Source organism: Populus trichocarpa, chromosome 1 (assembly GCF_000002775.5).
Source record: "Populus trichocarpa isolate Nisqually-1 chromosome 1, P.trichocarpa_v4.1, whole genome shotgun sequence".
Taxonomy (NCBI): domain Eukaryota; kingdom Viridiplantae; phylum Streptophyta; class Magnoliopsida; order Malpighiales; family Salicaceae; genus Populus; species Populus trichocarpa.
The window spans coordinates 5179778-5197015 of NC_037285.2; the positions used below are offsets into that span (position 1 = coordinate 5179778).

General features: G+C 35.8%; 1 protein-coding gene across 1 annotated transcript; it reads right to left on the minus strand.

Annotated features, from left to right (window-relative positions):
• Positions 1 to 9054: 9054 nt before the first annotated feature.
• Positions 9055 to 11902, minus strand: LOC7491441 (indole-3-acetic acid-amido synthetase GH3.17). The gene is made up of 4 exons (XM_002299325.4): positions 11221 to 11902; positions 11009 to 11110; positions 10049 to 10893; positions 9055 to 9816 (listed from the first exon to the last, which is right to left on the minus strand). Exons 1-4 carry the CDS (start codon positions 11508 to 11510, stop codon positions 9233 to 9235), a joined length of 1821 nt encoding a protein of 606 aa, XP_002299361.1. The 5' UTR covers positions 11511 to 11902; the 3' UTR covers positions 9055 to 9232.
• Between the last annotated feature and the right edge of the window lie 5336 nt (positions 11903 to 17238).

Consider the following 17238-nt stretch of genomic DNA (forward strand, 5'->3'; position numbering starts at 1 on the left):
AATTAAAATCAAATCTAGTTTTCTGCCTTAAAAAATAATAATTCTAAGGCTGATCATATTTGAGTAAAGTCAAGCTAACGGTAAACTTTCGAGGCGAATGTGAGCACAGTAGTGGAATCCAAAGAGTCGAGTTTAAAAACTTAACTTTCATAAACAAGAAGTAATCAGAAGGCCGAAGGGGATTGGCTCTTGAGCACAACTATCTAAAAACTAAAAAGATATGTTCGCGGCTCTGGCGTCAACAATCATATACTCAGATGCCATCAAGGCTCCTGGCTGCGCAGCCACCAAATTTAAACGTGGTTTTCGTTTTATTGTAGTCCTCGCAATATTGCAAGCTGGTTAACACTCACACAGTCTCCAATGGTTTCAGGTATTAGAGCATTGAATAGCATAACAAACTCAACAAAATCAGGAACAGAATCAAGCATGGGAGAAAGATCAGAGGAAGATCAGAAGAAGATGAATAAAGATAATCTGTTATAGTTTAAAATTCAAATACCTGCACTTATCTTATTTTCAAGACTGTACGCATATATATATATATGTACACTGTAAAACATTGAGTATGCAGAGAATATAATTTTCTTCATCTTCTGTCAGCTCTCATTTGCTGTAATCTTACATGGTATCAGAGCAAAAATAGGTTAACACCTAATTTGCCACAGCTTCCGCACATTAAACACAAATCCACTCTTTCACTATTCTCAACCATGACTTCATCCGATTCCACAACACTTCCCCTGTTCTCTTCACCCCAAAAGATTCAATCCAATTCACAACCAGTCAGCCAAAGACTTGAAGGACATAATTACCTGCCATGGAGTGTTCAATTTCAAGTTTTTCTTCGTAGTCATGATCTAAATGGTATGATTGATGGTTCTGAAGAGCCGCCAACCAGAACTCTTCCAGATCATTCTTCTAATCCAGCCTACGCAATTTGGTTCAAAAAGGATAATTGTGTTCTCAGCTGGCTACTAGCTTCCATTTCTGAGAAGTTAGTTTCTACTGTCTTTAATTTAAAGACTTCCAAACAAGTTTGGGACTCTCTTCAGGCAAGATTCTCGTCTACCTCAAGATCCCGCATTGCTCTTCTTAAGAGACAACTTCAGACTCTTGTTCAAGGCAATCGTCCATGTTCTGCATTTCTTGAAGATGCTAAACAGTTAGCTGACCAACTTGCTGCTGCAGGCAAACCTGTAGATGATCAAGACTTCATTACATTTTTAATTGGAGGACTTCGTCCCAACTTTACTCCCTTTATCACGTCCTATAATTTTGCTTGCAGAGATAAGGATCTGTCTTTGGATGATTTTCAATCTGAACTTCTGAGTTTTGAAACATTACTTGAAGCTTCCACTACAGTCCAAACTCATAATTTTGCCTTTGCTGCAAAAACATCCCATTATCCAAAAAGGAAACCTGCAATTATTCCTGCCAAATTCCAACCAACTTCTGCATTACCACCATCTCGAGGCACTTCCAGAATTCAGCCTCATAGTGATCGTGTTCCTTCATATGACAGACCACAATGTCAAATCTGTGACAAATATGGTCATGCTGCGTTGGATTGTTTTCAGCGGTTTAATTTTTCATTTCAAGGCAGACGACCTCCTTCTGAATTGGCAGCAATGGCTGCTGAAGCCAATACTACTTTTGAGCAACATACTTGGTATGCTGATAGTGGGGCTAACGCTCACATTACTGCTAATGCCGCAGATTTAACAACTCTGCAGCCTTATAATGGTATGGATACTGTCCAAGTCGGGAATGGTTCAGGTTTGATGATTCATAACACTGGTTCCTCCTTGTTAAATACATCACATAATTCCTTTCGTTTGAATAATGTCCTGTATTGTCCTCAAGCTGCATCTAATCTGTTGTCCATTAATCAATTCTGCCTAGACAATAATTGCTACTTCATACTTACTGGAACTACTTTTTTTGTCAAGGAAAACAAGACCAGACGACTGCTGCTCCAAGGACTGGTTGAGAATGGCCTTTATCCAATCAATGGGAATAAGAATTGCAACAAGCAATTTCGATGTTTTACTTCTAAATTAGGGACAAAAGCCACTAGGGATCAATGGCATAAACGCCTTGGTCATCCTTCCAATTCCACTTTAAACTATTTATCTTCTTTCCTGCCAATAAAAGATTCACCTAGCAAATCCAGTGTTTGCTCTTCCTGCCAGTTAGGGAAAGCTAAAAAGCTACCTTTTAGTGATTCTCAAAGACAGTCGGTTAGACCTTTAGCCTTGATTCACACTGATGTCTGGATATCTCCTGTTACTTCAGTAGGGGGATGTCGATATTACGTTTTATTCATTGATGATTTTAGTCGCTTTACATGGATGTATCCTATGCGTTTCAAAAGTGATGTCTTTTCCATATTTCAACAATATAAAATTCTTGTTGAAAATCTATTCTCCTGTACAATTCAACAACTACAATCTGATAATGGTGGAGAATACTTATCAACAGAATTTCAAAATTTTTTAGCTGACCATGGAATATTTCATCGCTTGACATGTCCCTATACATCCCCACAAAATGGGATTGCTGAACGTAAACATCGCCATATTCAAGAAATGGGATTGACCTTATTAGCACAAGCCTGTCTTCCAAACTGTTATTGGGTAGATGCCTTCTTCACTTCAGTATACCTGATCAATCGTTTACCAACCAAAGTTCTTAATAATATAACACCTTACTTTGTACTCCACAAAACTATGCCTCGCTACTCTGATCTGCGCACATTTGGTTGTGCATGCTATCCTTATCTCAGACCATATGAAAAACATAAGTTAGCTTTTAGAAGCAAGCAATGTATTTTCTTAGGGTATTCAAGTCAACAAAAAGGTTATCGATGTTTAGATTTTGCTACAGGTAGGGTGTTTATTTCCAGGCATGTTGTTTTTGATGAAGATACTTTCCCTTACTTGGATAAAAGTCACTCTTCTACCACTTCTGCGAGCAACCAGTCTTCAGGTACTACTCTTTCTTCCAATATAGTTCCTTTAATTTCTCATGCACCACATTTCAATTTTACTCCTCCAGTTGTCATTACAAACTCTTCTGCTACTGAACGTCTTACTTACACTGAAAGTCCACCCTTGCAACCTTCTGCAATTGCAACTCCAATTACTACACCTTCTGATCCTAGTTTCTGTCCTGTCATACCCCCAGTACTGCCTTCCCTAATACTGCCTTCTTCCCCAAATCAAACTCCAATTCCTACACCTTCTGATCCTAGTTTATGTCCTGTCATACCCCCAGTACTGCCTTCCCCAATACTGCCTTCTTTCCCAAATCATGTGTCGTCAACTGATCCTGGTTCCTCTCCTACAATGTCCCCTGTACTGCCTAGACAAATGGTTACCAGATCCCAAACAGGATGTCTTAAGCCTAAAGAGTTTCCTGGTTTTAAAACCTTTTATTCTACCCGACATCCTCTACAAGCCTTCTCCAGTATAGTCATTGAATCTGAACCTACTTGTTTCACCAAGGCAGTATCCAATCCACATTGGAAAGCAGCAATGGGACGTGAATTTGATGCGTTACTGGCAAATAAAACATGGTCTCTCTGTCCTCGACCTTCACATACACATGTTGTCAGGAATAAATGGGTGTATAAGCTAAAGAGACATCCTGATGGTAGCATTGATCGCTACAAAGCAAGACTTGTAGCTAAGGGGTTTGAACAAATTCCTGGTATTGATTACTTTGATACTTTTTCACCTGTAGTAAAGCCTACTACCATCCGATTAATTCTCTCTCTTGCAGTCTCGTTTAAATGGAATATTAGGCAATTGGATGTTTCCAATGCCTTTCTGCATGGGATTCTCGATGAAGTTGTATACATGGAACAACCCAAAGGTTATGAGGATCACATCTTTCCTGATCATGTATGCTATCTACACAAGTCTATTTATGGTCTCAAACAAGCTCCTCGAGCTTGGTTTACTCGTCTCTCACAGCAGCTGATTGACTTTGGCTTTTCAGAGTCCAAGATGGACTATTCATTGTTTACATACAATTCTGACACTTTACGTGTTTTTGTGTTAGTATACGTTGATGACATAATAATCACAGGTTCTGACAGTCAAGCAGTTCGTTATTTTATTGATCAACTACAGAATGTGTTTCCAATTAAAGACTTGGGTGAATTAAGCTTCTTTCTCGGTGTTGAAGCAATTAGGAATCAAGCTGGTTTACATTTGCGACAGACGAAATATATCACTGATTTGCTCAACAGTACCTATATGCTTGGTGCAAGGCCTCTTCGTTGTCCATCATCTTCTGGCTCCAAACTCTCATCTACTGCTGGTGAACTGTTAGAAAATCCAACCGAATATCGACGAGTTGTAGGGGCTCTTCAATACTGCACAATCACAAGACCAGATATTTCCTACTCAGTAAACCAATTATGTCAGTTTATGCACTCTCCGTGTACACTTCACTGGATAGCTGTTAAGCGTGTCTTACGCTATCTTAAAGGTACTATCGAGTTTGGTCTTCTTTACACTCCAGGAACAATCGCAATGCATGCCTACTGTGACTCTGATTGGGCAGGCAATCCTGATGATAGGCGGAGCACCACTGGTTATGGTGTGTTTCTTGGCTCTAACCTTATCTCTTGGTGCAGCAAAAAGCAGAGTGTTGTCTCTCGATCTAGCACTGAAGCTGAATATAGAAGCATGGCTCAAACAGCTGCTGAATTGTACTGGCTTCGCATGCTTCTTCAAGAATTGCAAATCACGTTGTCTGCTGCTCCAAGCTTATGGTGTGACAATGTCAGTGCTATTGCATTAGCTTCTAATCCTGTTTTTCATTCACGCACGAAACACATCGAAATTGACTACCATTTCGTCAGGGAGAAGGTGGTTAATCATGATATTCAAATTCAGCATATCTCCACACAAGACCAAATTGCCGATGTCTTTACAAAAAGCCATACTGCAAATCGATTTTGCTTTCTCAGAGACAAACTGTGTGTCTGTCTTCTTCCCCACAGTTTGAGGGGGGGTATTAGAGCATTGAATAGCATAACAAACTCAACAAAATCAGGAACAGAATCAAGCATGGGAGAAAGATCAGAGGAAGATCAGAAGAAGATGAATAAAGATAATCTGTTATAGTTTAAAATTCAAATACCTGCACTTATCTTATTTTCAAGACTGTACGCATATATATATATATGTACACTGTAAAACATTGAGTATGCAGAGAATATAATTTTCTTCATCTTCTGTCAGCTCTCATTTGCTGTAATCTTACATCAGGGTAAGGTGATCGTGACCAGAGAGTTATCTTCCACCTCTCTTTGAAATAAAGATCTGGTGCATAGTACTCGGCATATCAGTCCGAACAAAAAGCCAATAAGGCTCAGCATGATCCCTGTAAATTGTCTCAAATACGTCAATCCTTGAAAACCAAGCGTTCCAGTATCACATTCTTGTTTAGCAGCCTGCAGGAACAAAGTCCCAATCATATCCTTATACCTGGATTTCCCTGCAACACTTGCTACTCAGTCTGGGAGAGCAGCAATGACCCACTTTTAAGGTCCTTTCACTTTCACCACAAAGCACGAAGACATGGCCTTATCTCGAAGAAGGGCAACGGAAAAGTCCCAATCTCAATTCTATTTTGCATTTTTTGAAGTAGGGTCGTAACACCATTAAAAGGACACACAACCCTCCGGGATTCTAAGTCAAAGACAGCTACAGAGCTTGTATCTTTCTCTAAAACGTCCCCAACATGAGTCCAACACTCGTGTGCCTGGTTTTATAGCTATTAATAAGCTGACAAATGCCTACCACATTACACAATATATCAGGGTTGAGACGCATCCGACTCCACTTTACATATTGATGGGTACTCCCTAACTTCTCTGTTCAATCAACGTGTGAGCAGCAGACCCATAGTAAAATGTCTAATCAGCAGCCACCCTTATGCCAAGCGAGTAAGAAAAGCAATTTTTTGAATGACAAAAAACGGAGGGGAACGGCCCTTTTTGCTTTGCTAGAAAGCAGTCTGCTAGGCAATGGTCCCTGCAACATGATAAGATGGATCATGTTAATTAATTACTGTAAATATGAGATTTCTTTAAACATTGCATTATACCATAATTTCAAGTGTTTTGAAATGCACTGAGCTGTGATTTGTTGATTCATTGCAGCTTAATTTTATAAATCCATATCATGCATACATGGATATTTTAAATCATTTTCATTATTATTATTTTTCACATTTGCTTGAATTTCAGGTCATTCTCTCGAGTGAAATGTGTTGCTCAATTGTTTAAAGTTGTAGAAACTTTACGTGGTGTATTTTTCCCACATCATTTTCTTGCTGGAAGATAAAGTATTGCTCCAATCGAGAAAAAAAGGGGAAAGAAGGGAAAGAAGAAGAAATGCAAGTGGAGCCACATTGCAGTATATTGAATGGAGAGGGAAGAGAGGATGAGGAGAGTGTCTAACCTCCCCTGATGGGGTAGAGCTGGTGGTGGTTAAGGCCACATGTTTCTCATAAATGCAAGAGACAAAGCCAAAAGGCTTCTATTTATACAGACTTCCCTATTTGTTTGTACAGTTTATTTTGTCTCCTTGGGTTGCTCTCACTGTCCCCCTTCCATGTCCATGGTCCATGGATCCCCGCCTAACTTCCAGTACTCGTGGCCGCATGTTGGCCCTTGCCTGCATCGCTATAAAAAGGACTCCAGCTTGCTTAAAGTTAACAACATATAAATGTGGATATCAATCTGCTTTTTTACCTTTGCTAAATTTCAAGCTACTTCTACACCTATTCTAGTCATTAATTTGTTTCAACCATGACGGCTAAAGTTTGTACAAGAAACTGTTGGTTGGTACATCCGAGACATTATTTATACACTAGTATAATTATTATAGACAAAAAAAAATAAAAGAGATCAACATGTTTCTCACCCTCTTATACTTGACATTAAGTACAAAAAATTATTGGTAGGGATATTGAATCCGAGACATTTTTTATACATTTGTATGATTATCACATACAAAGAAAAATAGATCAATATGCTTTTTGCCCTCTTATACTTGAGTTCTTGACATTAAGTATGTCATAGGTTTAAAATAACATGTTGAGGTTCTTGATACCTCTGACACATGAAGAGAAAGATGAAAATAATCTAAGTTATGACCAAATTATATCTACTTAAACTTTCAATAGTGTTTGTTCCACTCCATACCCTTAATCATATAGTATTCATAATTATAAATGTAGAAAGCCTGTAGATATTTTTTTATGTCTCCTCACTTTAAAATGTCCGATTCAGTTAAGTCTTTTACATGTAAAGTTCATAATTTGTTTATCAAGATCATAAAATATATTCAAGCAAGTAATGAACAATACAAATTTCGAGCTGGTTTACATAAGTATCATAATGAACATAATGTTGAAGATTATTTCATGATACAAATTAGACCTGAACGATGTCATTTGAAAGCCAATCATAAATTGTAAGTGAGTAGTGCTAGACCATTCAAAATGTTGAAAATGATTGAATTAAATAATTATATCATTAACCTGTCACTAAACTTTGATGATATTAGCTCTACTTTTGACATGAAGGACCTTGTTATATATAAAACACAACAACTTATCCCTGGTGATCTCTTTGAAACTCCTACCTCATTATCCTTATCTTTGGCAAAAAAACAATATCTCAATGCTACTTTGAATGCACAAGTTGTTTTTACTAGGGATGATGAACTGCAATGAATCCTAATATATGAGCTAGACGACTAGTTTCAAATCATGTCCAAACTATATATGGAGGAGCATTATTGGAGCCACCTTGAACTACATTCAATGATGTTGAATTTCTCCAACCCCATGAGAGTTGGTGGGGACACCGGATCTGAGACATTATTTATGCGCTCGTATGATTATAGATGATAAAGGATAACCCAAACCATTGAGAGATTGGGTTTTAATTTATGTTTTAGTTTAATTTATTTAAACTTTTAGTTGATGTTTATTAATTAATTAGATTTTATTGGATTTAATTTAATTTTTGTTAAATATTTTATTTAGTGGACTATAAACTCAATTTCTTTTCTAGTCAGAGTTTTAATATTTATATCATATTTTTTTAAATGTAAGGGAGTTTTGATAAATTGAATAAAAATTGTAGAATTGCATACTTTTCCAACCCCGTTCTTCTCTTTTATGGTTTTTTTTTTCTTTACTTTTAATTCTTGGCTTTTTTCTCTAAAAACTTCTTTATTTCCTGCTTTATTTTTTTTTAGTTATTGGTCTGCATCACCGGGGCTAAGCCCTTGACTAGGTAAAAGAAATTGAAATTTCAAGATTTTCATAAAAACAAAACTCACTCCAGTATGTATTTGCTGGACTCGAAATTCTGCTGTTACTTTCAATTCATTCCAAATTCGTATTGTCACTTTTCTTTTGGATGAATAAGATCATCATTAGTATGTTCCATTGACAAAGTCATGCTATACAAAGTGCTTAATCATGATATTGGTCATGAAGGAAGCTTGTTAGTTTTTCCTTCTGCTTGTATGTATCGCCCTCATCAGCCACAGCTCCTTAATATTGACGGCAGCACCTTTTACTTTTTGGATGCGCGAAGGCATATGGGTTTTGCTCCTTCCACTTGACAAGTCTTGATACTTAATTTCCCACAAGCTAGCGAGTATCTTTCTTACAGTATTAATTGCTCCATGCAGGCTGTTAGATAATGACAGCAGTGCTTGAAAGTGATAGTGCAACTGTGTAATGGCACTTTCCAAGCAGATCTTAGCCTCCTCTGAATTTAATGGAGGAAAGGCACCGTCTTTCTTTTCCAGATTACTCTGAATTGAACCCTAGGTTAATGAGAACATAGATATCATCTTCACTTTCAGAATGATACACCACACTTTCAGCCCATGTCGGCACACTAGTCTATTATCTTTGTGGAAGTGATTATTTGCTTCATCATTGACAAATTCAATTATTATAAAAAAATTAGTGAAAAACTATCCTTGATGGTCAAAAAAGAGTGGTAGGTAGTTTAAATTTTGACAATTAATTAAAGACATGGTTGGCTAAATAGTCTAATTTCAAAACAAATTCAGCATACATAGAAGGAAAAGGACAGGACAAACCAGACTAGAAATCAAAATGTAGAGGACGCGAAGATAATCCCCCAAGAGTGTGCCACAGACTATGAACAGCTAGCTATTCATTAGGTTTCAATTCTGAATGGCTCCCAGAAAGGAGTTTTGTTGCTGGAAAATCTTCCCACCACCCTGGAATCTAAAATCTTTAAGGCCTCCTCGGATTTGATGCATCTGGGTGTCTTGTACTGATTAACTGAAGACCCTTGAGATACACAAAAATCCATGAGCGCATCAAACGTTCCATGTGTCACCACCCTTACTTCCAAGGGTCCAATTGATTTGTCTTTCTTCCTACACCTCCTATAAACAGAATCGAGTGATTCTTCAACAATGGAGCAGCATTGCTCCATTATAACTGGATCAAGCTCTGGCAGATCATTAGTTCCTCTCATTTTAAGTTCCCAAAATAGTACATAATGACCTGGGATTGAGGCAGTGTCAGCGAAGCTAGTGTACTCAGTTAGAAGGAAACCGAGTGGCTCAAGGAGGACTTTCGCTTGTGTCACTGCCTTTAAGAGGTCTTCTTCATTGGTCTTGTCAGTATCAATGCTTAAAACCACATTTCGCCGGTGCACAAAACGAAATTGAGGAGCATTATTGTAGAAGCCGGTCACCATGAGAATGTCTCCAACTCTATATCTATACAATCCTGAGAAAAGAATAACAAAATAGTGAGAGACTGAGCTATAAACAAGGCATCATCTTTTTATCTGCAATCCATAATCAAAAGCATCTATAAAATTTGTTACTCTATTTAAAGGATGATTTGGGATCAATGAGTTGAAATCAATGATACAGTAAGTAGATGAGCAAAATTAGGCATGTTACAGTATCGAGATTCTGAAGAGGAAAAAAAAAAGTCAGCTCAAGGAAAAACTCACCTGTAAAAGTGGTGACAATCAGTTCATAGTAGTGACCAAGTTTGACATCCACAAGATCAACAGCTTCAACCTTTTCCTTGCCATTCCGATCTGTAACACTAACACCGTTGCACTGGACGTCCGGTACCACTTCTTTGTGGTTATTATCAACAGGCAAGAATTCAAAGTAGGCCATATTTGGAAGGAGGGTGTAAGAGACATCATAAGGGTTGCTCAGTGGTTTAAAGTTGATTCCCAAATAACATTCAGAAGAGCCATACATTGTTGAAACTAACGGAAGCCCACCGCTATAGAATTCAAGGGTTGGGATGTATTGGGCCATAGAACCTGTAACAATAACTTCAATGTACTTTGTTCTCGGCCAAAGCTTCTTGATTATTCCTTCCCAAGATTTCCCACTACATTCATCCTCGATTAAATCAGCCAATTCTGAATTGGGTTTGCTCAGAATTGACAATACCGCATTTCTGCAATTAGGGTCAGTAATCCAATCACTTACACTACCTGTTCTTATGTTGGAACATAATTCTTTCAAATATTCCTCCAAAAACTTGATAGCACGCAGGAAAGCTGATGCAAATATTGCACCTACTCTTAAAACCTCATCCCGCTGTACTAAACCACATAGCAATTGACAGTACATGCTCTGTTTGCTATCAGAACATAAGATGGTCTCATCAGGGCTTGTATAAACATTATAACGGTTAAAAGCCCGGTTTCTGAAGTTGTTGCTCTTATAGTAGCTGGTTAGGACAGGTCTTGCCATCAAGCCAGAAGGGGTGCTAATTTCGGGTTTGATAAACAAAAGATACATTGCTTTACCCTGGTCCAAGCCATCAACATACCTGAAAAAGAAAAATAAAGCTGTTTTAAGTCTACTCACCTTGCTTGCACTGTTCCATTATCTTATAGGCAGTAGCAAAATTCAAAAGAACAAGAATATGGAGAGAGTAATCTTACTTGTTCATTACAGGCACAAGGAGGTTATAAAAGAACGTCTTCCTTTCCAGTTCTTCAGCAGTCGAAGGCATAATTTTTGGCTGTCCTCCAGAAGTACCAGAGCTGCATATAATTAACTTGATCAATTTCTCAGAAAGAAAGATTGACTTGATGAGGACTTTCAAGGGAATTTATTGAAGAAATATGAGAGCATAATTGATAAATGTTTATACCTTGTGAGGAGCTCAGTAATTGGTTGAGTTGAAATGATAGATGAAGGCTCTCCGTTGGCAATTCGCTCGATACAAGGCTTGATATCCTCGTAATTCACAATGGGAACTTTATTCTTGAAGTTTTCCTTACCAGAATCACCATTGAGAAAGCTTTTAAGATACTCTGTATGTAAATTGGTGGCGAGGATTTCCTCCAATACCTGTTGTTGTATTTGGCATGCATTGTTGGTCAGGTCCTCCAAGAGCTTTAAGCCAGCTTCATTATCATTTGGATCAAAGACTGGCAACATTTTTTGCAACAATGGAAAAGCTAGAATGAAATGTAAGTTTTTGGTAAGAGTTTTTGCTAGCCTTACAGCATGTCATATGACTCTTTGGCTAGATGGTAACCAAATTAAGCTGTTACAAGTTTATGCTCTCTTTCTGTTCAACTAGATTAAAAAAAGAAGCAGCAGCAGCAGCTTGGCAGCGAAAGGCAAGAGCAAAGAGAATGGTCAGGACAGAACAGGAAGAGAACGACTTGATGGGAATTAATGCTTCTCATGCTTAAAAGGCTTCTCCCCTCTCTCCCACTCACAAGTCACAACTGGAATGTGTTTCTGAGTAGCTGGGAGGTGGAGAGGGAACGAATAAATAACAGATTCTGGAGGGGATTTTGGGAAATGATGTATATTCAAGATTTCCATTAAAAAAAAAAAAGAGAGGAGGAAATGTAAGGGAAGTAGAGGTTATGGAGGTCCTACACACGTGGCCTTGTCTTGTAACCTGCGCTTAGATGTAGCTCTTATTGGTCAAACTACCTATATAAGCTACATGTATTTTTATTTTATTTTAAAAAATTAAATCAGCCTCTTACACAATTTAATAAGAATAAATTCTTGTAGAATTTCAAACCCAATCACTGGCTTTGTATGTATGCTAAGATAAGCTTGTTCAGTAAGTATCCGATGTTGCCCAGAGTCCACCTCTCATGCTATATAATAAGATCAGGCAGGTGGAATGAGGCAAAATATAATGATTAACAATATTAATAAAGTCATGCATTAAATCTAAGGAGTAAGCCATGGGAGAAGAGGACAATGTTGTGATCAATTGGCAATCATGGAGACGATTGCTTTACAGCTCTTTTGCTGGTCAAAGAATCCTGACAGGGAAACAAACACCATTCTAGAGGGAGAGGGTGGGTTGGGCCGAATCTGTAAGTATTTCTATTGTAGAATTAGTCCATGATGCTGGTGTAGATTTTAGGCAGCCCCACGCAAGGAAATTTGCATGCAAAAACACCTCATGAGTCATGACTCTCTCTTTTTTCTTCTTTTTTTTTCCGGCAATGATATCTTTAATTTAATTTATGTGTCAATCCAAAGTCTAAGCTCGTAAAACTCAAGAAATGAGTAAAACCTCGCATAACTACTGTTATTTAGCATTTGCTCGTCACAATTTTGGCTAAACGTCGGATTAGAAAACGAGGAGGGGTCTGCTTGGAGTGTCTGTAATGGGACATGGAAGCAAGCATCCACAGCCAAGCATGTTGCTGAGACCCACATTATAGACTTCTGTGCCTCTAGGAGAATGAAAACCTTTTCAAGCTACTGACTTAATGTTCCTCGTTATTAATTGTTTATGCTCTCAAATCAATCTCTCGTGCTTGATCTAAAACTAGAAGGTATTCTCAACTTGTTAAAAAAAAAGAGAGAAAGAAAATGGATATAACTTGGTGAAAGGCCCAGCCTCTAGGAGCTGTTGCCATCTCTAATTCAACCCTCGCATACATGATGGTGGAATCCTTCTTGGGATGGTGAGCCTTAAATGAGGCGTATGGCCATTCCCATTCTTACCTAACTTTGAGGGGGAAAGTGTGCTTATATAAACCGCAATGCTATTTTAAGATAATTTTATCAAGTTTTCAGGTCTCTGTGGGCATCAACAAGGCATAATCAGAAAAATCTCAGTCATGAAATTATGAACAGTTTATTTACCACCACAATCCGGATATGTTTTTTGCAGAGGCGCTAGCTATCCATATGTAGATCTTCATTACTGGCATTAAAGAAGCAAACTCTGGCACAAATGGTCCCTTGAGTACCCTTTTCTTTTTTCTCTTTTCCAAAGGCTTTTGAAAAGATTATATATTAATTAATCTATCACCAATAATAAATTTGGAACCTCATGAATCATTTATTTGGGTGGACGAATTATATATATATATATATATATATATATATATATATATATATATATATATATATATATATTATGTGTGTGTGTGTGTGTATTGTCCAATTTGTCTCTAATTTGAGCAAAAACGAACGAATTGAATGTTGATTCCAGATAACTTCATACAGAAAACCAGATCTAGTCGTCAAAGATAACATAGAAAATTCAATTCAATTCAATTAAAGAATACAAGTATATGTTATACTATTGATTGCAAGTAATCTTTTAATAAAAAATAGAGGAGGAGGAAGAAGAAAATAAGAATGTGGCAAGGGTTTGTCATGGCAGTGAATCATGTGTCTTTTCAAGGACCCTACTCTGATATTAGCAAAATTATGATTGGAGGCTGACCAGTCGAAGCAAAATGTTGTCGGGATCCAAACTTGTAGCTCGCATTCAAGATTTGATCAGGATAATGGTACAAATATTCAATATGCTCAGTAATTAGATTTTCGCAGTGTTTGAATAATAAGTAATTATATTTTCATTTTAATATTTTTTCTAGATTTTATAAAATTAATGGTTGATGATTAAAAAAAAAACCTGATAATTATATGTTCAATTTCATTTTAAATACAAGTTTATGATGTATTATTTGTTTCGATTTGGTCTTCATTCTTTTAAATATTTTTTTTATTAAAATTATTTTTCTTTTCAATTTAACCTTTCAATCAAAAAAATTGGGCTATCCTCTAATTTATTTTTTATTTTGATTTTCACCCTCATTCTTTTAATTATATTTTTTTCAGATCCTTTAGTATAATTGATTTTTTTTTCCTGATTTCATCATTCAACGTATGATTTGTTAAGGATTGACCTTTATTATTTTTCTATGCGTGGTGTTTTCGATCTAATAACCCAGATCATGAGTTTAAAATGTTGATGTGGATCAACATCTTTTTCCTAACTTATTTTCTTTTTTGATTTCATTGTTTGCCATTATTTTGTTTTAAAAAAAAAGATTGGTTGTCGTTTTGTTCAAAAACAAATTTATATTGGTTTATTTCAATCTCATGACCCGAGTCACAAGTTTTAATTTATGTTTCAATTAATATCCATTTATTTTTCTTATTTAACATTTTTTTAATAGAGGTTTTTTAAAAATTATTTTGTATGTATTTAATTTTTAAAGATATTATTCTAATTCATTTATAATTTTTTTTATATTTTATATAGATAAAATATATTTGTAAAAATAAAAAAAATATTAGTTTTTAGATAATATTTCTAATATGTGCAACTTTGCATAATGTTTTTTTTTATTTTATTCAACCAATTTCATGTGTGTGTCTATTTCAATAATCATTTGATTGAATGAAAAAATGATTTTAATAAATAAATGTAGTAAACACAACTGGGTAAATGTCCAATATTGTGGGATCAAATATCTTGATCTATATTTTTCTTTTGATTTTTTAAGTTTTGTTTTTAGTTATCGTTAATGACTTCTTTTTTTATTTATTTACACATATGATTATCGATTTATTTAATTAGATGTCTAAATAAACTTTTTGTTATGCACCTTAAATCTTTTATGTGAGAAAAAATGTATCTATTTTTTTATTGGAAAAGATTATATGACCTATGAAATAACACATGTCAAATAGTTAGTTACAGAGAACTCTAACAAGCGAGGGGGGAGGGGGGCACACTGTAGACTAAGACTCATTGCACTATGCCCAAGAGGTTTTTTTCAATCTTTTTTTATATTTTCCCTTTAAGGATCTAATTGGAGGCTAATTTGGTTAAAATTCTTAATGAGTGGCGACATTGAAAGACAAAGGACTAGAATGAAACACGCGGAGAAGATGAGTGGTGTTTTTGTTCAACTTATTCTTTATTATTTACTAATTATAAAAATTAGATCCCTCTAATTTTTGAAGTTTCAACAAAAAATAATTTTGGTGCAAAACTTTATTTTCTATTTTTTTTTTGTTCCTAGTTTAAGAAAGGAGAGAGAAAATCACTAGATTCCGATGGTAAAGAGGGAAAAATGTTGTTGGCACCAATTCCGGTCACTAAAATGATCAATCTTTGTGTCAAACAATTTCATTTGACGAGGGGAGTTCAACTTGGGTGTTTTGTTTTACCTTGAAAGTTCCTAAAAAATAGATTTGAGCTCAAAAAGATTTTTTATTTTAGGTTTTGAGATGATTTTTTAGGTTTTTTAAGGCCATGAATGAGTTTATCAAGATGTCTAGGATGTTTTTCAGGTGTGTTAGGTCAAAAATAAAATTTTAGATCACCAAACCTTCAACCTTAATTTTTCAGCCATCACAATGGTCAGAATCTAGGCAAAATCAAATGATGTGTCATGAGTTTTTTTAAAGAAAACTTTGGGTAGACGACAACTGCCATGAAACAATTAAGGGCTCAAGCATGTGTGCCCTTACTAGTGGCTTATCAGGCCTAACAATGCCTGACCTTTTTATTTTTATTTTATTTTCTATTTTTTTCAAATTTATGCCTTTTTTATATGTATATTTCAAAATAATTTTTATTTCAAATTTAAGTTAATGGCTCTTCTCTCTTTTTTTCCTCTTTTAAATAACAATTATTGTTAATTATTTTATATACATTTATTTTTTGAAGAGATTATTCTAAGTCATCTATAATTGTTTTCTTTTTTATGCTATTACTAGTAGTATTTTAAATAAAATCTAGTTATCACACAAACTCGCAATCCTTTCAAACTCGCGATCTAGATCATAAGATTATGATTACCTAGTAGATGACAAATTAAAAAAAAAATCACAAATCTCAATTCCCTACCAATCTAATATTGAAAGATGAAATTAAAAAAAAAAATGGTTGGTAAAAATAGCAATCAAAAGAATGAAGATCAAGTTCGACACCAAAGAAATATGGCAATCCACTTTAGTTCTTAGAGAGTCCCCTAATGGAAATTGAGGTGAGGGAAAAAAAAAGAGAAGAAAAGAAAAAAAAGAAAAATGGTTCGCCAGAACCAAAGTAAAGCCTCTCCATCGACATATGTCACACATGAAGGTAGACTGCGATAAGATGATTTGGATGCATCAAGGCTGGGCAGAATCGGATGTAGTAAGACACTGCTTGCGCCGGCTAAGTATGGCGGCCTCTCCCACATGTTGGCACTTGATACGCACGCGCTATCTACTTTTCTAATTTTCTCCTTTCCCTTCAAACCAGTCCCTAGATTGACAAGTTTTAATTTCATCCCCGAAGCTTTAATTATTTTAAATCAATGAAATCAAATTTGTTTTCCTAAACCGAGCATCAACCATGGGCCAAATTTTTTTCTTGACATCACGACGCAAAGCTACCCGAAGCAAGCCATGAGGTTCGATCATGAATCAAACAAATATAAAAAGAATAAAATCGAAAAAAAACTTGACTAACTAAAAAACCACAATCAATTTACTATTTCACTATTGTAATTCACAATGCTCGTAACTCTTATGGTACAAGGAAAATTGCCAAATAAATATAACAACCACTTTAGTTTCTTTTAATGATTAAATAATATCATTAATTCACTAATGCAACATTAATTGGGTCGCAATGTGGCACTTAGTTTGTGGTGAACGCCAAAAAATAAAAATAATATATATATGGAAGGCTAAAAGGCTTGAATATTTCTTGCAAATGGGAGACTCCTTGTTCTGACTTGCAGCCAAAGGCTTAAGATTGTTTTCCCTAAACGCATTTTGTTGAATTAAATTAAATGTTACTCGGGCTTGCTTGTAACCTTACTGGATGGGGCTGGTTCAAGATGCATAAAAGCAATTAATGTTAATGTAACTTAAAAAAAGCAGGCAGTGA